The 22,576-nt window shown below is 42.2% G+C and overlaps 1 protein-coding gene across 1 annotated transcript in view; it reads right to left on the bottom strand.

The window, feature by feature from the left end:
- Positions 1-22,576, bottom strand: part of cacna2d2a (calcium channel, voltage-dependent, alpha 2/delta subunit 2a) — a 145,832-nt gene that overhangs the window by 90,184 nt on the left and 33,072 nt on the right. Inside the window, exon 3 of the mRNA XM_080461153.1 lies at positions 14,639-14,755. Within this exon, the coding sequence (XP_080317279.1) occupies positions 14,639-14,755 (117 nt within the window). The remainder of the gene's footprint in view (positions 1-14,638; positions 14,756-22,576) is intronic.

Raw genomic sequence — 22,576 nt, 5'->3', positions numbered from 1 at the left:
TGGCAAGAATGAAAAAACATAGTGTGCATTTCTGCTCCTTACACCTAATTTAATCGTATATGGTATTATAGGACATGTAACTGTGTTTCCTCAACCTCCCATCTGGATTTCTTTCATGCCGGTTTGCTTCTTCACTCAGGGTATACACAGAAAAGAAAAAAGAGCTTTGTTTGATCATATGCTCTGTGCAGTCGGAGTAAGTCAACAGATGTGAATCTTTTGCCCAAAATACTCTTCAGGAGATGTTAGAGCTGCGAGGTTCACATAAATCTGGTGCTCTTGCATGTGTGTGAGCATGTATCTGGTTATGTAAGAGCGCCATACTGTGAAAACAACCCTTGTTTGCCCGATCAATGGTCTGTCAGGAGCTAACAGCTCCTTGTCAGGACACAAGCCCATTATTTGCCTTGTCCATTCCTCAAGGAATAAAGGAAGAGGTCCGCTGAAGCAGAACCAACACTCCATCACACTGGAATTAAAGCGCAGCTTCCCCAGGTCAGAGGCGGGCTATGGATACCCCGTCATGACCGAGAGAAGGGAACTATTTACTTCATCACCAGCTGCTTAACACCAATAAGCAACACTAAGTCTGGCTGGGTTAACAGGATACAGATTATGAACAATTGCAAAATTGCACCGATATAAACATTAAAATCCAGCAGTTAGACATAGATTAATTAAATACGAGACATAAAAGCTATTCTTCCCTCTGCCTGTGTGGTTTGTATCCACCAAAGTTTGCACAGTGACTTTTCCTCACAGGAGCCATTTTGCTATATGGCCTCTGAGTTGATAATGCTGATAAGAGGGAGCGAGCAGATAATAGAGGCAGCAGAGGTGGAGGAATCAAGCAGGGTGGACAGACAAGGGGGATTGAAGGTGGAGTGGATTTTCACCTGCCTACAATAATGACATGTTCTTTAGAAGAAAAACCATTATTGCTATTGCACCACAGTGTTTGACAAAGAAAATCAGCTGGCCATACTGTGTCACTTTAACTTTGTACATTTCCCAATTCAAAGAAGGCTGTGCTGTTCCTGTGCAGCACTTACAGTATATGGTAAATGGATTTCACTTATATATATATATATATATATATCTATATGAAGCTTTTCCACCTCTTGAGCAGTCCCCAAAGTGCTTTCATCACATTCACACAACAATGGAGGCGGCTTCCATACATCTCGACATGTGGACAGATAGGGAATCAAACCAGCAACCTTCTGATTGAGAGATGACGTGCTCTACCAACTGAGACACCCCAAAGCATTACCAAAAGTATTTGGTCAACTCTCCAAATCATTGAATTTCAATGACTTCCATGGCCACGGGTGTATAAAATACAGCAGCTGGCATGCAGACTATTTCTACAAACATTTGTGAATGAATGGGTCACTCTGAGGAGCTCGGTGTGGGCCAGGCCTTCTCTGTGTCTGAACTCACAAATGGTCAAAAGTCCCATAAACACTCCTCAACCTTGTGGACAGTCTTCCTAGAAGAGGTGAAGCTGTTATAACTGCAAAAGGTGGACCGATATCATATTAAATCTTTTGGTTTAACAATGGGATGTTACTTCATTTGTGTGTGGAGGCAGGTGAGCGAATATTTTTGGCAGTTCACAGTATTGTATTCCCCCCCACCACCCAGCAGTACAACATATATTTTCTATTTGATTGCTGAAGAGGTTTTCAAAAGCCCCCTTTCATATAAATGATCTTTTTCAATTGTGCCCTCTAGGAAAGAAAACAACGTGCAGACAAGAGCGCTGCTTTGCAATCGGGAGGAGAAAAAAAAAGTCTGCGCACTGCTATTCCTGATTCAAGTGACGCTGTCCTTTTTTTTTTTTTTGCTTTCTTATATTTCCTGCATCTCTGCAGACACAAAATCGCACATGGGAGACTCGAAATATATGTTTTATGCAGCTTGGAGAGACGGCTGCATAAAAGCACAAAGCAGTCATTTCTATTCATTTGTCTCTCGCTGACGGGGAAATGAAGGAGTGAAGCAGATGCTCCTGCTACGTGAACAAGTTGCTTAAACACAGAGAGCTTTTTTTTTTTTTTCCTTTCAAGAAGGAGTTGAATAATTAGATGCTGAATCAAGCCTCCCCCCCCCCCCCCCACCCCCACTTCCTGCCTGAAACCCATATTGTCATTTGAATGAATGATTTTGAATGAGGCAGGAAAACAGCAAAAATTATCAATCTTCTGCCGTACACTGACATTTGTCGAGGGAGGGGGGGAGGGGGGGTGAAGCAGAGCATTCAAATAGAGCTGAATATTGTAAATTGAGAGGTAAAATGAATGCGTGCATTGGAGATGTAAAGGAAAGTGCCGGAGGCAGAAAACTGCCGTGAAGCAGATCATGTTTTGACATTTGGTCTAATGTAAAAAATGCAGCCGAGGAACAGTTGGTGTGGCGTCGTGACCTTTATCAGTGGGAATGATGGAATGACCCGATACTATAGATTAAATAATCCACACAGTCTGTTTTTACGACACCAAGCTGTGACCTATGCCTGTGTGTTAGCAAATGACCTCCCACTTTGTTTATGTGTGTGTGTGTGTGTTTCAGGGTAGGCGACCTTCCGACGCGTCAGTAGTGGGCGGCAGCACGGCGGCGCGATCGCAGGTGTGTTTGCGAGTGTACCAGCGACTCCTGCTTTGAAGGTTAAACAGGCGACGCTTCAGCAAATTCTCTCAAGGCTTGGAAGTAGTCCGTCTGCCATACGTTGAGCGAGGTATGTGTGACCATTCATATCGGAGCGTGTGTGTGTGTGTGTGTTTATAATAGCTTTGCTGCAGGTTGTAACAGATGGTTGCTAATGGAAGTTCATAGATCTGAATGACAGGGGCCAGGGGATTGGAGATGAGATTATGGAAAAGGATGTGCGACTTAGCGCGTGTGTGTGTGTGTGTGTGTGTGTGTGTGTGTGTGTGTGTGTGTGTGTGTGTGTGTGTGTGTGTGTGTGTGTGTGTGTGTGTGTGTGTGTGTGTGTGTGTGTGTGTGTGTGTCTGTGTGTGTTTGTCTCGTCCTCCTATGTATACACAACTAGTTTTTATACGACTCAGAAAGTACTTGCTGAAGGTCCTGTGACTTTGGGTTAAAGGCTGGAATGAAATTAATTGACACTCCGTCATGACATTTGGTCTCGACATTGATGCAGCCCACAAAACATATCTTTAGCACAACGGTGAGTCGTTGACATTTGTGGATTTGAGCGAAATAGCTCAACAACATTGGATGACTGCTGGCGGTTTGAGCTGCAGCAAAAGTGTGGTGCAGAAATATACAGTTTCCAAATAACAAAACTCACAAAACTTTTTTCTTCTTCTAATTTTTAACCTTTATGTGACACAGCGACATGATTAGGTCGGATATTATACTTGGTTAAATCTTGGTTTTAATGACTAAACTCCTCCCCAAAATGATTTATGTTATAACTAGAATTAACCCATTCATCCACAGGTTATTCAAGAGAGCTGCAGCAGATCCAGGGTGACATTGACCATAAGGCCTGGTACACAAGCAGCCACTGAACAGCCACACAGGAAGAACCTGCAAACTTCACACACACACACACACACAAAAGCCCAGCATTGTTTGGATTAGGATAAGCAGCGATCTCTGGATAATTATATCCATCGAACAACGTCCAACTAAACCTCAGATGTACTTGGAATCTTTTCAACTTTACCAGCCACTAGACGGTGCGATTCATCCTCAATAGCCTACTTTGTATTAGATAAAACAAGGTAAAATTGAGAGGATAAATATAGTCCCCATGCTATGGTGTTAAAAAAAAAATAAAAAAATCTTTGTTGGCCATTAAAAGCAAGTTTAAACCCTCTGCTATTAACAAGAAAAAAGACCAAACAATCTCACAGAAGGAAGATAGCAGGGTATGTTATCCCGTGTGTGCCACCTGGAGTTCTTATCTAAAACAAAATGTAATCCTGCCAAAAATAATTTGAATACATTTACAAAGACATGATCAGCTCAGGCTGCAAGTTGTAAAGTTTTCTCTGCTATTTTCACTCAACTAGAGCTCGGCCTACTTCCCCCTTGTTCTTCCCTAATGGGACCAGAGAGTTATAACGGTCTCTCCAAAGGCCTACAGGAAATGGAAAACCAAATTACTTTGTTAGAGTCTCCTCTTTAATTTAGTTTCCTCACTTTTGCACTGTGCTGGTGCTGGCGGGTAGAGGGCTGGGCTGCACTATGCATTTCTCCAACAGCAAATACAAAATGTTCCACGCATGTTGAAGGTCTGACTGGTGATTGGGTTCATTAGTTATTCAAACCATCTGACCTCCCCACAGCACTGCTCAGACACAGTCATTATGAAGCCCTTGTAATTCATTAAGCTCCCGAAATGAACACAAGCCATAGCGAGGGCTGCTTGCTGGTACCAAGTGGCCCGCTGTGCCTCGGGGAGGTTAATCGTGAGTATGTGGATCAGGCTTTAATGCTGCGATGAGGGCAGGGGTCGAGGTTAACTACTTACACAAGAAGAAGGAGGGATAAAGATGCAATATACAAATGCATATTTTAGTCAGTGCAGACTTCACGGAATAAACCTACCGTTCACAGCTTTTGCCACCTTTTGTCAGTTAAGGACGGTTATAAAAGAAGACGCTGTCTCCACCTGCTTACTCACTATCAAGTCCCGCGACTGTGAAACGAAGAAGCAATCAGCAAATTCTGCATTTGGGATTAGATCTATTCAGTACATAAAGAGGGGTCAAAATACTGGATTATTTCATCCACATTTAGAAGCGTTTTCTTCATATTCACACTTTTATGTTATTTTCTTTAAAACCAACACAAAGGAAGAAGAAAAAACTAAAAACCAAACCACTCTCCAAACCGCCACACTGCACATGCTGTTTCACACTAAGATGTATTATTTTTGTTTGGTGTCAGATGTCCTAAAGTTTCTTACATAAATATATTGTTTTTGGCTGTTGGAATCCATAATAAAAACCATAACTATTTCACTGCAAGTTAGATTCTTTGAATTGGAAGTAGGCATTTATTAAGACTTTTTGAAGAAATACAGATAAAGGTGGGAAACAAATCACACTGGGCAAAGACTTAAGCCTTATGCCCAGACTTTACTTGTGAATCTTTTGCCCAGGAGAAATCTACTCTACACTTCACAGAGACGAAGCATTACTAGCATGAACTGTCAACCTTACATTATTCACACACGTTTCTTTATTTCTATATTAATCTTATTCATTATTTTTACACCTAAAGCACATCTGCATAGGGTCCAGATGTATGTCATACTTTAGAAAAAATCTCCCAGGGAAAATCAAAATGCAGATTTATTAAGCAGCCGGTGACAGGTTGATCAACACTGTAAACTCAAGGATTAAACATGCATCTATACTGGAAGATTACTTATTAATTCATAGCAGCGATGACATTTCCATATAGTCTTGCAAAAACAACTTATTGTCGCCCCAATAGAGACTTAAAGGGAACAAAGCTGCAGGGACGTCTCAGTCTCCCTGAAAGAGACAACCTCTTCATTTGTCACTGCTTCATGCCAACAGGAGGGACATAATCACTTGCTGCCGGTGGTGTAATTCATTGCGGGCACACCAGCTGCCGTGCTGCTGTTGTCGTTTCGCAGTGACAGGAATGTAGAAATCAAGTGTTTCGAGTGATTTAGAAGGCACAGCAAACATTTCCAACAAATCTCCTTTAAAGGGTGCATACAGTTCAATTTGCAGGCACGCCAGGCAACAAACAACACAGCATGGCACAGCACCGGCTAAATGCCTGAAAAAAAAGAATTCACAGACGGTTGCACTGCAATCAGTAAGCAGACCCAAATCAGACAAAAAAAAAAAAAAAAAAAAAAGAGAGAGAGAGCCTCACTTTACTAATCCTCCAGCTGTAGTACTCTCTACCACTGAGGGCCAATCCTGATCCAAGTGACAGCTCTCACCAGTCACAACAGCTTCACAGTGGTATGATAGCAGGAGTCTGATTTTTAAGACCGGCGAGGCTTCAAAAGCCCGAGGGCTAAATTTAGCGGTTATAAATTGGTCATTTATACCGGATGTCTGTTCGATTAAAGCCAGTCACTGAGGCGTCTGCGGTCTCACAGGGACGAGGACGTACGTTAACAACCGTGCTCCACAAGGAAGCGGTTATACTCTCAGACTTATCGTCGTAACGTCAAACTGTTCGAGTCTCCATGTGGTTGATGTTCGGCAAGTGTTTTGACCAGTTTCAAATAAATGTATATAGTTGTTTTTATCTACAATACCTGAATTCTACCTTTACGTCATCTATAATTTAAATTATTTTCATGAAGTAACGCAACTCCAGAGACTTTACTATGGCTTCTTTACATAATGTACAAGTTCAAAATGGTTTCGCAGGTCAGATAATCTGTAAGACCCGAAAAGGTTTGAAATACTGACGAATCAAGTGGACACCTAAAGATAATAATTAATGTTTGAATAAAGTTCTCCACACAATGATGGGTAGAAGGGCTGCACAGTGTTCGACTGATCGGCTCTCCCACCTCACAGTGTGCTAATCCTGATATCCACTAATCTATCCCTGCAGGATTAATAAAGTAATCTGACCCAACTGCTTGCTGTGTGGAGTTTGCATGTTCTCTCTTTCTCTCTGTGTGAGGCGTTTTATTCAGTGTACTGTGGCTTTCTCCAGTGTGTTTGGTTCATTGTTGACGCCTGACTGTCCATATGTGTGACTGTTTGTCTTTCTCTCGTAGCACTGTGACAGACCGGCCATCTGTCCACGTTGTTTCCGGCCTTTCAATGTCACTGCTGCCTCCTGCGTCTTTAGCAGGGACGACGTGGATATAGAAGATGGAAGGATGATAATGAGAGAGGGAACGTCAAAGTCATATAGCAATAACACCATTAAGTCCACTACCAGGTGATCAAAGGGAAAGTTACCTGACCTTACAGTTTTTGCTGAAACATTCGCTTTGATCCTCAAATTCATGTACTGGACAAAAAGAATTTACACCTTTTTTGATGCGTTTTTTGCGGCTCAGCACCTAATCAATCAAATGCTTCAAAGCAACATTTTCCCTGTGGAACGACTCAGAATTAAGATACTTTGCATCACACAGTCGATTCTCCAGCCTTAAATGACGTGTCGTGTTCTTTGGCAATTATAATGAGTTGACAGGAGATTTTCTCTCTTTATAAAAGAGAAATATATATATATAAAAAAAAAAAAAACACACAATACAATGGTTGTAGAGTTTCTGTAACCCAGCATGGGAGGGGGGGGGGTGTTTCTCTCCTGAAATGCAATATTTCTCTGTGTACTCGGTGACAGCGAGGTATACAAAGCTGTCAGAGTGATCGACTTGAAAACAAGGTCACAAGAAAAGAAAGTGAGTGGCCGACCAAAAACCCGCTGATACCAATTCACCGTTTGAAAACTGTTCAATGTCGGCTCCAATCCACATTGTTTGAAATCCCGTTTGGTATATTTTGGATGTCTCTTTTTTTTTTAATAAAAAATCTTTTTTTGAAACAATGTGAAAAATGTCAGTGTACTGCAGGTGAGCTCATTGTGACCAAATGTTCACACCTGTGTCAACACCACGTGCCACGCATGGCGACTCGGTGTCTCAGTGAATTATTAATGGATGTAACGGGATGACAGATGACTGGGAGCGGCCTGTCCGTCCCCATCGCCGACCCGGCCGTGTCGTCTTGGTTTCCACGGTTTGGAAGAGACGGAGGCCCGTGCCGTCTGATTGATTATTTCTGTCAACGGCGCTTTTGCCGTCCCCGCACAGTGTCCGGTCCGAACTCTCCTGCAATCTCTCACAATCACAATCAGCATGACCGCAAAGTCACAGAACATTGCCGTCATTCTTTGGGAACGCTCAGGCCCGCCCACTGTCCACCATCTTCTTCAGGTCCCATTACGTCCTTCTTCAGTCCCAGAGAGTGACTTGTCATGTCACGTACACAGATTCAGATCGCTTCTTGAAGTTTGTTCCCTTTACGTGTAACCAAGCAGATTTTTACCTTCTCAATATGTCTGAATGCCCGTATTACTATTTTCCCATCAAACCTCCTCTACTGCACCCGGAGTTACTTCTAAATTTGCACCCAATATAACTTTTTTCTGCAGGCCTGTACGGTATGTTCTCTGCACCAACAATAGTTCCACATTCTAATATCAGGAACTTCCAGGGTGGGTGACACATGTTCAGCTGGCTATTGAAAGAGTCAGTCATATCTGGAAAACCTCCTTGACTTTTTCTTTTACAGAAATATATGTCAATCAAATATCATTTGGCCATGGTTCTACATGGTTGGTACCGTCCTACGGAGAGCCGTTATTGGACAAGCCTTCTTATGCAACGCATTGTAATACATTTTTAGTCACATTGTGAATTAAATGTAATGCAAAATTACTATGAGCGAACCCAAAAGGAGTCAAATAACTGTCTCTTTGACAGCTGGGAGTCTGGCAGGGAAAAAAGTATGTTTGAAAATTCTGGAAAAAGTAAACCGACCAACTGCTTTTTAACTATAAAAGAAACAACACTGTTACTGCTGCCATGCTCATTTCATCATCACATTATCAGGAGAGCTGATGACCAAGGTTCCATTCAAATGTGACGGCACAACAGCGTTTATCTTCACATGTAAAACATTCACAGTCACTTTTCTGTGCACCGCTTCGGATTCAACCATGTTTTTTTTATATGGGTCAATCTCCTCTTCCAGAGCAGTGAAGTGAACCACAAGCCACAGAGCGCTGCATGTGCACTTGTTAAACTATAAGACCTCTGTTCTGCCAGTGTTTTCCTTTGTGTTTTATCTCTCTGCCTGCTGCTTAAGCTTCGCCACTATCTTGTGTTGTTTCTCTGTAATTTTATTTTGTTGTATTTTCTTTCAAAGAAGAAGAAAGCAGGGTTTCTCACCTGCCTGCCTCATCTCCATGTTTTGACCCTGGAACCTCACCAAAAACTACCTCATGTGAGTATCCATTACACAGGGAGCCTTCCAGAAGCACTCATCCCTCAGCCTGTAAGTGGTATTGGAATAGTATTGAGATCTGTGTAATTGGATTAGACCAACCTTAGTCCCCTCTTTTTTCCTGCAGTCCCGTCTGTGAAATCACAACTTAAGAGCTTTGACAATGGTCGTTTTGCCGTGCAAAAGCTGATGGGGAGAGTCGCATGATCTCCGTCTGCAGCTTGTGGCCTCAACTTCCCTGGCCAAGGCGGGAAAATCCCACCAGTGGTCTGACTGACAGCGTACGGGATGCTGTGCAGCCTCAGCTGGTTCTGAAAGGCCCGTCTGATTGTCACATGTATAGCGTCACAAACAGGAGCAGAGGCAGGGATGAGGGCTGGGAGGTCTATCTCACCTGCTCGGCTTTATACACATGACAGGTTACATGGAGAGCTGTGTTCTCTCTGGCTGCTCTGGGTTAAAAGGCCCGTCAGACTGACACTCCTGTTGTATCACTCAGGTGGGAGCCTGTTGCGCAGATAACATACGCATGCATGTACACACACACACACACACACACACACACACACACACACACACACACACACACACACACACACACACACACACACACACACACACACACACACACACACACACACACACACACACACACACACACACACACACACACACACACACACACACACACACACACACACACACACACACACACACACACACACACACACACACACACACACACACACACACAGCCTGACTTGTGCAGGCCGCTCATTGACTTAATCTATACCCGAGCCCCCTTCTCGAACACTAACCACTACCATAAACTGTCAAGCCAGGTACTATAACTATAACCTGAATCCAGGTACGATCTTGGACCTGAAACCACATCTTGACCATTAACAACGTGGAAAATATTACAACCAGATGTATAATCACATTACTACAAAATATATATAGTCCGTGTGAAAGCAGTAGTGAAAACGTCATGTCAGCATGTCGAACAGGTTCATCCTGTTCTCAGATTTAAGGAAGTCTTTTTTCACTGTTTTTTTTGGGGGGGGTAATTGTGAAGAAGGAAAGCATCTACAATGTCCCTGTTTTTGTGGAAAAATATATTCAGCTGTTTATCGTTGGACTTGGACAAATCAAACGGAAGTCGTTCACAGTTAGAGGCGTTTCTGTTTGATCCCCTGGGCAGGCTTTCCTGGCTGAGCTGTTGTCTGGGGAGACGAACAAAAAGCAAAAAGTTTGTCCAAAATAACTTCGGGAAATATACTTATAATCCAAATAAGTCTTGCCGTACCCTATTTTTGCTTTAGAATCAACCATGGGATAAATATTGTTTGATTTTAGTACAAACAGTAATTGCTACAAGAAAAACACACACCTGACTACAATTTAAAAACAGGCATAAAACAAACAAAAAAAAACCCAATCTGTCGATTTAGTAACTCAAAGTCAAATAAGTAAGTAGTAAGTCGAATGCAATATAGAGATACAGAGTAAACATGAGCACTGCAGCATCAGCCAATCTGAAATACTGAAGTGCACGATCAGTCAGCTAAAACATTAAATATTCACCCCTTCACCTCATTAAAAAATAAAATAAGTGTTTTAAAACAAGTAGTGATCTAATGATTCTTTAACTGTTATGCACCTTCCCACCACTGGTTGGGGCTACAGAGCCGACACAGCAGTCTCCCTTCAGAGTACCAGAGCAGATTAAAAAAAAAAAGAAATGTCCTCTCGTGGCGTCAGCACAGTTTGGCAGTATTTAATGAAAATGGGATGGCATCAGTGTTGTGTCCACTGGAGAAATGTAGAAGAAATCCAACAAGAACTTCCTTTCATAAACCGACGGCTGCTGCAGATGATGCAAGAAATACTAAGGCCGCGTTTACGCGTCATTTTCAAGTGAAAATGGAAAACTTCTGTAGCGTTTTTTGAATTGACAGGTCTTAATTTGAATTTCCGTTTAGTCAACAGAGAAATTAGTCGACCAGGAACATCCCTAACCTAAAATGTGTTTCTCTAAAATGAATACATGACACCCGGGTCATTGAAATAAGCCAAAACTTTAAACATCAGAGAAAACCTTCCTGAATTGTATTTCAACTTTGACGGGGGGGAAAAAAAAAATTAAAAATGGAGGAGAGATTCATACAAATTGTCCACTGGCAACGAGCGAGCTCAGAGGTTTGTGCTACATTTTAATTTTGGCTGGAACCACAGAATCAGATCCTCTGAAGCCAGAGGCAAGAAGGAGAGAGCAGGCAGGGACATCGAGTGGAGATTAAGACAAGGAAAGAGGGGAAAAAAAAAAGAAGAAAAAAGAATAAACATTTGAGAGGCTTTGGACAAAAAGTAAGTCAGCTTACACCGCTGCCATTTATAGAATAATGGCGTCCGTTTCAGTGAGGTTTTAAAGATAGTCAGCGGCTCTTTGGTGGGGGGGGGGGGGGGGGGGGTAGTCGCTCTATTAGCAAAGCTAAATGTGGGTATTGGGGCTCAGTTGGTGAGAACAAAAAGAACTCATTAATTAGGGTCCCTTTTTCTGCTGCCACAGACTGTAACTTGGACATAACATTAATCGCCCCAGGTGAGACACGAGCTGAAGCAGGTAAACAAAACAAACGTGGACTCACCTACCAGATTTAGTTTTGCTTCATCCCCTTCCCACCACACAAGCAGTTAAATAATTAAAATGGGCTGCTAATTTAGGAATTAAGAGCTAAATCAACTAAATCCGGAGCGGTGAGAAAATTCTCTCCCTCCCGACTGCATATCAGTGACTTGTGTTTATTGTCACTGTGCATTTTCTCATTAGTAATATAAACATGAATTACAGCGAATCACCCAAAGCAGTATTCAAATAAGTAGCAGAAGGATAATTTCTTCCTGCATGCATGCAAATACGCGCTCCTTTAAATGTGTGGCGGCGAATATTTGGGACTAAATAACCATTACAGGGGTTGGAAACAGGCTGGAATATAAACGCTGTCAATACGGCGCTGAGCGGAGCTTGAGACCTTCTTATCTACAGACCGCATTAAGACACGGATTTCACTTCTCTTCCTGCATGAATAATAAGTCCATATGAATGTATTTACCTACAGTATTTAATTCCCAGTTTTAGTTAGGCGGAAAAAAACCCCATCATACCCTGGCTAAATAAAACACATTAACTTGTGGCATATTTCTCTGTAAAGGTTTGTACTCTTTAATGACATAATGACTGGAATACATTGCACATTGACTTTTCCATTTTTATCGTTCCACTTTCCTCTTCTCCCTGTACTTTCTTCCTTTTCATTTTTATGCCCCAAACTCTCACTTGTTCCCCCTCCCACCCCCACCCCCCCACCACCCCTGCGCTTGCTGCTCATTTTTAAATCTATGAATTTCTGAACATCATTTTCTTGATTTTTTTTTTTTTTTTTTCACGCCCCAGGGAGACATTCTCATTCCAGACCTTCTCTTTTTTTCACCTCATTTCCTCCCTCCTGAGTCTGAATCTCCCCGACAGGATGTGAGGTGACGGTGTGGCCCGTGGAGGTTCGGGGTGGCGCCGGTGGAGAGGGAGAGCCCGGGTGTGTGTGTGTGTCTGTGTGTGTGTGTGTGTTGAAGCAGGGGTCTGCATGGGGCAGCGAAGGTGAGATTGTAAGGTTGCCTCCCCACCTTCAACAAAACGAAGGTGGAGGGTCGTTGCCATTTCAAATCCAATCCGAGACATGACCACAGGAGACGGACAGCGACGCTTCAAGGATCCGAAATGCAGAATTAACCTTGCCTTTGAGAGACTCCCGCTCCTTAGCAGGACTGTGCCTCATCCCACAAGACCACATACTCTTAAAAGATGCAGACTTCTGCTCTTTTATAAGGGTGAACCCGTATAAAGTTTGTAAAAAAAAAAAAAAAAAAACTTTTTTCTTTTTTTAAACCTCTCCCCTTCTGCCTTGAGGGATCGTATTTATGCAGAAACCGAGCGGCTGCCGTCCCTCAGTCGCCTCCATCTTTAAACGAGGCGCCATATGGATGAAAGTCAAACGGTGCCTTGCGAACTCGCAGGCATGCAAATTAAATGGTGGCACACAAGAGCAATCACAACTTCTGTCATGAAATAAGTGTTTATTCTGTCGGCTCTCCTGCTTATAGGTGTTATAGGTGTGAGTTTAAGAGGTAAAAAAAACAAAAAAAAACTGTAGGGAGAGTTTGAATGAGTTGGTGTGTGCGACTTTAAATGTGGGTGGAGGGGATGATAATCACCAAACTGATTGAAATGACCGCCCCACTGGCAATAAGGACAAAATGAAGAAAATTTGCATTTTCTTTTCCCCTTTTTTTTTTTTTAAGAGCATAATCAGTCCATGAATGTATTCTGGGAATTATAACCTCTCAACATGTAATTTTCAGTCTGAAGATGACTTGTGTAAAAGTGTGTGTTTGGACAGATCCACCACACAACCGGTGACATCGACATGACAAATTAGAAATGTCCAATTATAAATCACATTTTCTTTAAATTGATTATTGCACTTTTGTCATTTCTTTTTCCGTCCCTCTGACACCCTGCTTCGCCGTCCCCACATTGAGAGGTGAAAGACTTCTCACTGCGAGAGCAAAACTAATTCTAACTCATCAAAGGGCTGATTAAACGTAAATTAGTCTTCCTCCTGTTAGTTCTCATGGACTGGTGGTCAGAATGTACCGGAGTTTGCAGAGTCAGGTGGGATTTGCTCAAGTCTAGTGCAACAACATGATGGATGGATGGATGGATGGATGGATGGATGGATGGATGGATGGATGGATCCCTGCCTCCTGCACCATGGTCATACATATTCTAACCTTTGACCTACATTCCTTGTTGCATTTATATCTGACTCACGGTTTTATTATCATATTTTTAAGATTACTGGTAATTATTACCCCGTGATGTAGTTGTTGTCTGTTGTTGCATTATTTATCCATTCATTGATTTGCACGGGCTGCCCTTGGCTACCATTTAATTGCCCCCCGGGGACAAATTAAGTCTTTGATTCATTGATTGATATATTGGCTTCCCGCCAATGTATGTTTTTACTCTGGAAAATTACAAAAATAGTGTAACATCTCTGCAGTTGTGTTCTTGTTGCAATGACAAGGTTTACTGATTATGTTTGTTAGTTCCGATTGTTTTGTGTCACCTGAACGCACCGCGAGAGCGAGTTGGCCTGTGATTGGCTGAGAGTGGAGAAGGGGGGCGGGTCAGGTGAGCTTGCAGAGCACAGTGCGGAAATTGCCTCTGTGTGTGTGTGTGTGTGTGTGTGTGTGTGTGTGTGTGTGTGTGTGTGTGTGTGTGTGTGTGTGTGTGTGTGTGTGTGTGTCCGTTTGGAGGAGAAAGAATCAGCGTCTGGTTCAGTTTAATAATAAAGCGGCTTCCCAGAGAAGAAACTCGTCCTGCGTGACGCTGCAATAGAAACGCACAGTGACTTGGAGAAGTAACTTTAATCCAATAACTGGATTAGAAACAGTAACGCGTTAGATTACTCGTTTATGAAAAAAGTGGTCATACGAGTGCTCAGGATGAGATTGGCACACGCAGCGTTTGCTCGCACGCAGGTGTTATAACATGTGGAGCATCATCGTCTTACCTCCAGGGCTTTTCTCTTGCTGTTGAGCAGCTTGGAGATGTCTCGTGCCACTTTCTCCACCAGGTCCTTGGGGTTGTTCCTCTTGATTTCAAACTGGCTCTTCTTCTCGTTGTAAATCTGCAGACGAAGAGCACAGGGCACCGGGGGTCAGGTTACTGGAGCCATTAGTTTAATTAGGAAGCTCGGAGGAGGAGTCGTCTGCTTATTCTCAAGGTAGCACACAAGACGGTAAACATTTACTGTGAAGCAGGCGGTACGCTCCCTGTCATTACACCCATAAGCCCCGGCACTGTAGCAGAATTAAACACAGAACAGAGCCTTAATGGCAAAGCACTTAGCTAGCCAGCTGTAGGCTGGCAGTCAGGATCAAATTAAATAAACGCAAACTCCAGCAGATTCTCACTGCTGGGTGAACACCTTGTGTCTCCACAATGTTTCCTCCTTTGGAAGTAAGACAAGCAGCCTTATTTACAGCTGGCCGACAGTGTATCTGTACTACAACCTAATAGGCTACTGGAGACTGTCCCGAACATTTGTGTCGCCTGTCGTGGAACATAATCAACTTGGCAGAGGGAATATATATATTCTCAGATTAAGCAGGTCAAATTAATAAAACCGGCAACAAGCCAAGAACAGACCCGTTGAAAACCACAGAAAACTAAAGGTGGAAAATGGTTTTCGATTGGCCACAAGGGACCAGGACATCCGAAGGCAGAGCGGCCGGTCGATGTTTGGACCGCTGTGATTAGTCTGCTCCCCTGTAAGACTGACGGAGGCTGAGTCAGTGACCAGAGTCTTCTATACGATCCGTAGTCTCCAACGGAGCACCACCCGGGGGATTACCCCTCATCCTGCCGCCCTAGGACACAGCAAGACCCGCTTTCACACCATAAAACCATTTTGTAGTTAGTTCTTCAGAAGGAAACCCAGAGAAGACCCATTGTTGCTGAATAATGTCAACGCAATTAGGGTCTACTATTGCCTGAAATGATCCATTTGCAGGGTGTTTAATTGGCCTTGCTGGCATTAGCAACTGCTTCAATCGATTAATCATGTCCTTAAGTAATTACAGTGTATCCTGCAGTCTCTTGAGGACATAATTCAATGTGTTTTGACTGGAAGAAAAAGAAGAACCACAATATGAAGTGAGAGGTTAAGCTTTAAGCTTTGGCAGCAGATCAAGACCGACAGAGAGATACAAGTTTAAATTGCCATGAAATGTTGAAAACTATTGGGGGGAAAAAAAGTGTTATTCTCTTCTATAGGAGCAAGTGTAGTTGAAAAGGGGGTCTTTTGAAGACACTCCAGTTTAATCTGCATGGCCTGAGATTGCTGCTTTCTCAAAAGCAATGACGGGAGTGAACACGTTTTTATTTTTTTTGTCTTTCCTCTCCCCAGAGAACGCTAGACAACCAAACATGCTGACCTTTAAAGCCTTTCTCAAGTGCTCTAATTGATTTTATTACGGCGCGTAAAGGTGCAACACTCATATTAACATTTCCTCATCAAGTATAATGAATTCATCAAATTTCTTTGCAGGCTTCAGTAATAAATCATCCACTAAAGTGAAATTAATGTTAGAAGCTGAGTTCATGAAGAAGTTTTGCGCATCCATAACTGATTAAAAACAAAAACTGTATCACACATACACATGAGTTTGTTTCTTTTTTTGCTATAAAAATGCTCCGTACTGTAATATTTCTCTTTTTTGTACTGACAAAAACAGTTCGGTCGATCCGACATCAAACATGACTAATATCAGCAAATAGCCTAATTCAAAAGTCGTGTGACGAATGTTATCGGAAACAAACGTTTCCTTTATAGTGGCCACAGCGAGAATCTCCTGCACAGTTATAAAATATCACGTCGGAGGGATTGATGTGTTGATGTGCAGCAATTAGGAAAAGAAAACACTGGTGTCCATATGATCCATCTCTGTCAAGCTGAAAGCTGGGCAAACAGCCAGAGGCAGTTTCCTTCCATTGGCCCAGTGAGCAGGCAAACCTGGCCCCCCGACGCTCGAGCCATGCCAGCCAGCCACTCCGATGAGATTGCCCGGTGTCTTATTTTGGCCGCCCTCTGTGGGACCAAAAGGATTCCGATTCATTTCAAGCACTTTAAACTCCTCCTCGAAGTGAAAAATGTCTGGGCGAAATCTGCGCACCTCATCACAATACAAGAAAAACCCGTCTGCATCAGTGTGTTTTGATGAGAGAAACGAGAGGCTCAATCCTTTTCATTTGGTTTGTTTCATTTTGTGCTTCAGCTTACTCATCCAGAAAAGGTCATTAATCTGCTTTTGGTATTCGGTTTGAAATGGAACCATCTTCAGACCCCAAACTAATAATCACGTGGGTATTTACGCACTCATATGAACCCACATATCTCCTGTACGTACACACACACAGACACACACACACACCATTTGAGAGGGGTTTTTTTCAAGGTGGAAGAAGCCATTAGTGGAATCCTATTAAACCATAAAACAAGAGTGAAGTTTTCTCCGCTCCATTGGCAGACTACAAACCCTTGACTCTTTTAAGTGATGCATTTTTCAAGTCGATTTAAAAACCATGTCAAATTTGTTTTTAAATCAATATTCATTCCCTTAATGTGTGCTAGCACTCTCTGGCTCTGCCTCTCCCCTGGAAGATTCATAGTGGTCTCAGGGACATTACTGACAGAGCTTTCTCTGCCCTGAGAGACACAACACATTACATTAGAAGAGATCGATAAAATAACTACCGATTAAAAAAAAACAAAAACAAACCAACAACAACAAACTATTAGTTGCTCAAACATACAGTACATCTGCCTTAATGTGAATATTAGTTTTTTTGGGAGAACACATTTTCAAAGTACATGTCATTTTTATTCCGCAATCTTTCATATACATAATTACTTTAACATATTAATAATAGAAATAATTCCAGTCATAATAATAATTGTGCATTGCAGCTGATCAAACAGCTTGGTTAGAAAATGAAGCGTTGAGTTAACTCATCAAAGCATTTGGAGATTACGTGAACTCCTGCCATAGCGGTCTGAACGTATGAAAACTAACAGCTAATAAATACAAGTTCATGACGACAGAACACTTGTCAAAATTGTAAACGGTTTTTGCTTTTCATAATGTAAATTTAAAAAAAAGACAAGGCTGAACACATTATGGTTTAATATTTCTGATGTTTCATTGACTTATGGCTTCATTATTGATATTTTGGATATGAATATTGTCTTGTCTGTATAGAAGATTAATTCACGTCACAAACTCACCCTAAATCCATGTTGTTTTTTTAATTATAGGAGGAAACCAGACTATTATAACTTCACTGACTCAAATTCTATGATAATAATTTCCTTCCTGTACAGATATCTACAAAATGATGTAGAAGTATGTCAGCGGGCTGTTTAAACAGGCAACACAGCAGTGTGACGGATCCACCTACACATGTTCTCTCCTCCGGTGATCCCTGCCCTCTTGTTGTGTTGTTGTGCAGCGGCAGAAACACTACTGGTATCAGTTTCTCACTTATCTTGAACTACAATGAGCGTTTGCCTTATGAAAGCCCCTTTTATCACTCTACATAAAACAATAAAATAAAAACACATAGCAATGTAGCGTGCTTTTATCTGTCCGTCAAGTCGGCCATTACGAGCCTCTGTAGGAGAGAGAAGAGCTTTCCGTCGCTCTGAGTGAGGTGGGAGCTGTACTGTTGACCACATCCAGCTACAACCGGCCAATGAGAATTAGGCTGGTGGAGAACTCGGCGTTCACCGGCAGCTGGCGGTAATGCTGCTCATGATAGACCCGCAGGGCTTCAAAGCCCCTTTCAGCTAGAGGTTGGAGATGAGTGACCATCATAGCTGAGGGGACGTGAGCGCGTCAGCCCGTCTGAAATTATATTTGAGAGCTTTGGAGCTTGACTCTGTCAGGTAATGGGGCGGCTACAGGAGGAAAACCAAGCACTGTGCCAGGCAACTCGGCTGATAATCATATGCAGGGATTCAGCAGAGGCAAAACCACTTCAATATACTTGAAAAAAAATAATAAAACAAAAAACAGAATGGCTACCATGAAAAAGTCTAGAAATCATAGAGAGACACGCATCCCGAAGGTCTTTTCAAACCTGAGATGACATTTGTGTTTCTTTTCCATTAGTAAATGTATTTTTTATTTTCATAAATGTTTCACGTTGACAATGAGCATTTTTGGAGCCAGAATATACAAACTAATCACATTATAATAAACAGACATTATGTTAACATAAGAAGAAAGACATGTTGAGGTTTAGTGTTTATGTTCTTGGGGATGAACCGCTACGACCCTACGGAGATCAGTTCCATCGTTTTTCAACATATTTTTACTCTTGTCGAGCTCCACCTACTTTTAATCCAAAGTATTAGTATAGTTAAATTGTACATTAAAATTCCAGGGACACACGCTTATAATTCACCTGATCAATAATCATCAAGTGAGCGTGCCAAGATATTGACAACTAAGAGTGATTAAAGTGATCAAATGTATTCAGTATTCCCTGTTGAATTTTATTCCAAGGTCACACTTTTAAAAAAATGCTTGGAATTTAGAAAAAAACTACAGAAATAAACAATGACAATATGACAAAAGTAAAAGTGAGTTTACAAAGTTATTCTGAAGGGAACGTCTACAGATTCATTTATTTACATGAAAGTGGGCAGATGATTGACATTTGAGTATGTCTCAGCCCGATTGTCATTAGACAGACATGTCAGCATTTTACACTGCAAATAACTAACCCTCTCAAAACAGGAAAGAAAAAGACTGTTAAGTGATGCCCATCCTTTTTTTTTTTTTTTTTTTTTTTTATTAAAAGGGAAGGATAATTCATGGATTGGAAAGGCTGGAGAGCAAATTAGTAGTGTTAATCGGTTATGCTGTTGGCTGGAAGCTCTGATGCAGAGGAGAGGAGAGGAGAGGAGAGGAGAGGAGAGGAGAGGAGAGGAGAGGAGAGGAGAGGAGAGGAGAGGAGAGGAGAGGAGAGGAGCCATTGACGGCCGATCAAACCTTCTACTGCTCACACGATACCACAGAAAGCAGAAATGCCAATTGCCACCAATATGCTTTATCTGGCAGTCAAGAAGTCGTTACTTACAAGAGAGAGAAAAAAAAAAGGACATTTCTCACACACACACACACACACACACACACACACACACACCCTTGACAGGGTGTGTGTGTGTGTGTGTGTGTGTGTGTGTGCGTGTGAGTGAGATATTCAAATGTGCATGCGCTCAAACTCACATTCTCGCACTCTTTGAAAACTCAGACGTCACACATACTCATCATTAGACATGATGACTGGTTCCAGCGTGTGCCAAGCTCTGAGCGTCACTGTAAACACAGACGGAGAGACAGAGGGTGGCAAGACTCCAGAATATTCTCTGTTAAAAAGTGGTCCGCAGATTCGCCTTCCACCAGACGCCCATCAAATAAGTCCACTGCTTTTGCAAGTGTGTGTTCAGATCCCTCAGTTTCGCTTCGATCGAAAGGAAAATAAATAATAATTGAGCACCAGCTCATGCCGTGACGCAGAGCTCGGATTTTTCTAAATGTTCCTCCTGTCATGAACGCAGCAGAGGAAAGTCAAAACAGTAGAAATGATAAAACATGAAAAAGATTTCTGTCTTCCTCTGCCACTTTGTATAAAGACTTGTTTGGTGACTTTTTTTTTTTTTTTTTTTTTCCCACTGGCAGTGCTGATGCTCTCTGGTAGTGTTGATGTTATTGTCCCTCCGCCTGTGTCTAAGGAAGAGGGCTGCTTATCTCTCTGTGAAGTGAGCCACAATAGGCCACGTCTGGCTGCGGCTTCGCAGAAGTTGACAGAGACAGATGCCACATCATTAAGGAATATTAGTGGGCTCTGCCGAGCAGACCCAGCTTCCACGGGCCCCGGGAAGAGTTCAATAAGAGAGAACACATAGGGAGCGGCAGCCCCTCGGAGGAGCTCGATAAGACACAGCACATCAGAAAGCTCTCATAGTTCAATAGACGTGGAAGCCTCCAGAGGAGTCCAGTCAGACGGAGAAAAAGCAGAAACATTGACTGCTCCTGTCAAGTTACTTTCTCAGATAGGTTTTCTGTCCCAAAGAGACACAGAAGAAAAAGAGACAGATGAGTTTGTCAGCAGTCGGCAACATGTATACAAATATTCTGCCATCTGCTTTGATGACATACACTCCTACTGACTGTGTGCCAGCATGAGGCCCTGCTTCACAGCAAGTTAGTTGTCAACTGGTCCAAATGAGCCAAAGCCAGGAGTGAAGCTTTGCTGTGTAACGGGGAAATTTCTCCAAAACAACAACAATAATGACGTCCATTCATAGCTTAGCAGCCATGATCATAGCACAAGTGTGTCTACATTTCTGCACATATCTTATTTATTCATCTTCTATTTTTAAAGGGGTCTTATTATCCAGCTTTGCAACACTTTCACACGGGTTTCTTTGCTCCAAAAACACTGTATTCAAAGTTTATTGCTCCAAATCCAGTTTTTCCTTGATTTCCCTCCATTTCAATCTTGGATCATAGGAGCTGCATTCAGAATCTGCTGTGTCTGTGTGAGCTGGACTGGCTCCGCCCACACATGCCCATCTTGGGAAGAGGAGGAAGTAATTCCTCTCGTGGTGCCATGTGCCAGAGCAGAGCTGCCTAATTGTGGGAGGAGTCAAAGAGAGGGCCGAGCTTGATTGTGAATGGCTAAACCCTCGATGACACTATATAGGGTTTGATTTCTGATTGGCTGGTTGGAGCAACACACTTTTTAAAAAAAAATATATATAGAGAGGACAGACTTTCTTCACCTCTGGGGCGTCATTCCAGGTATGGGGGATGATTATTACTGTTGGAAAACAATTAGAAAGTGAATTTTGCACAATATGACCCCTTTCACTAGACACAGACGAAAAACGACACCCCAGTATAGTGATTAAGTTATAACCAACCCACCTTCTCTTAGAGTAAAAAACAAGTGAGACCGTGTGAGTAAGACCCGAGTGATTTTGAAAAAGGACAAACTGTTCTGGGATAATGATTGAACCATATCACCATTCTGCTCTCCTACGGCCATCAATCTGAACAGAAAGTACTGTATTTATCCACCCATCCATCTTTTACACTTCATCCAATTCAGGATGGCTGAAGCTGATTACAGCTACCTACTTGTTGAAGACGGAGGACACTCTGAACAGGTCAAAGGTCCATCACAGGACAAACAGAGAGACAGATTACTACACACCCTCACATACACAACAATAAGCAATTGCGAGTCACTGATTAACCTCTAATGCATCTTTATGGATGGACTATGGGGAGGAAACTCAACCAGTCATTGATCCATACACACTTAGCACTGATCATCTTACAATAATAAGCTGGAACGAGCATCTTCTATGAGTTGGTGGTTCGAATTCACAGGGTTTTCACGGATTGATTGTGTTTGATAAAACAGGACAGCTTCTGGGGTTTTGTAGAATTCATGCTTTAGTGGTTCAGACCCATTTTTTAGGCGTCACAAAACAAGAATGCTATTTAGAGTTTTCATCCTGAGGTGAGAAAGCAGTTTTTTAAAAAGACTTGTAGCTTTTAGCTCGGTGTTTGAGCACAATGTCTAATTTAACTTTACTTCTCAATCAAAGAGTTGAGGGTATACAACTGTTATCGAATACTTGTAAAGTTGTTGTGTTAGAGGCAAGTGTTATAGCCCACAATGTTGTGATTGACTTGATTATTTTTACTATTGGAATTCGTTTATGATGAATCGACTCAGAGATGATTAGGTAATGAGAAAAAGGGAAGCGGAAGACACAAGGTTCATAACACAACTGTCCGCATTTACATTTTATTCATGTTTTACTTGGATGACGCCACCCTGTCTGACAAAATGGGCAAAATGAAAA

The sequence above is a fragment of the Lipophrys pholis genome (assembly GCF_963383615.2).
Source record: "Lipophrys pholis genome assembly, chromosome: 4".
NCBI classification, from domain to species: Eukaryota; Metazoa; Chordata; class Actinopteri; order Blenniiformes; family Blenniidae; genus Lipophrys; species Lipophrys pholis.
Note: the sequence above shows the minus strand (reverse complement) of the source record. Positions and strands in the feature narration are given on the sequence as shown.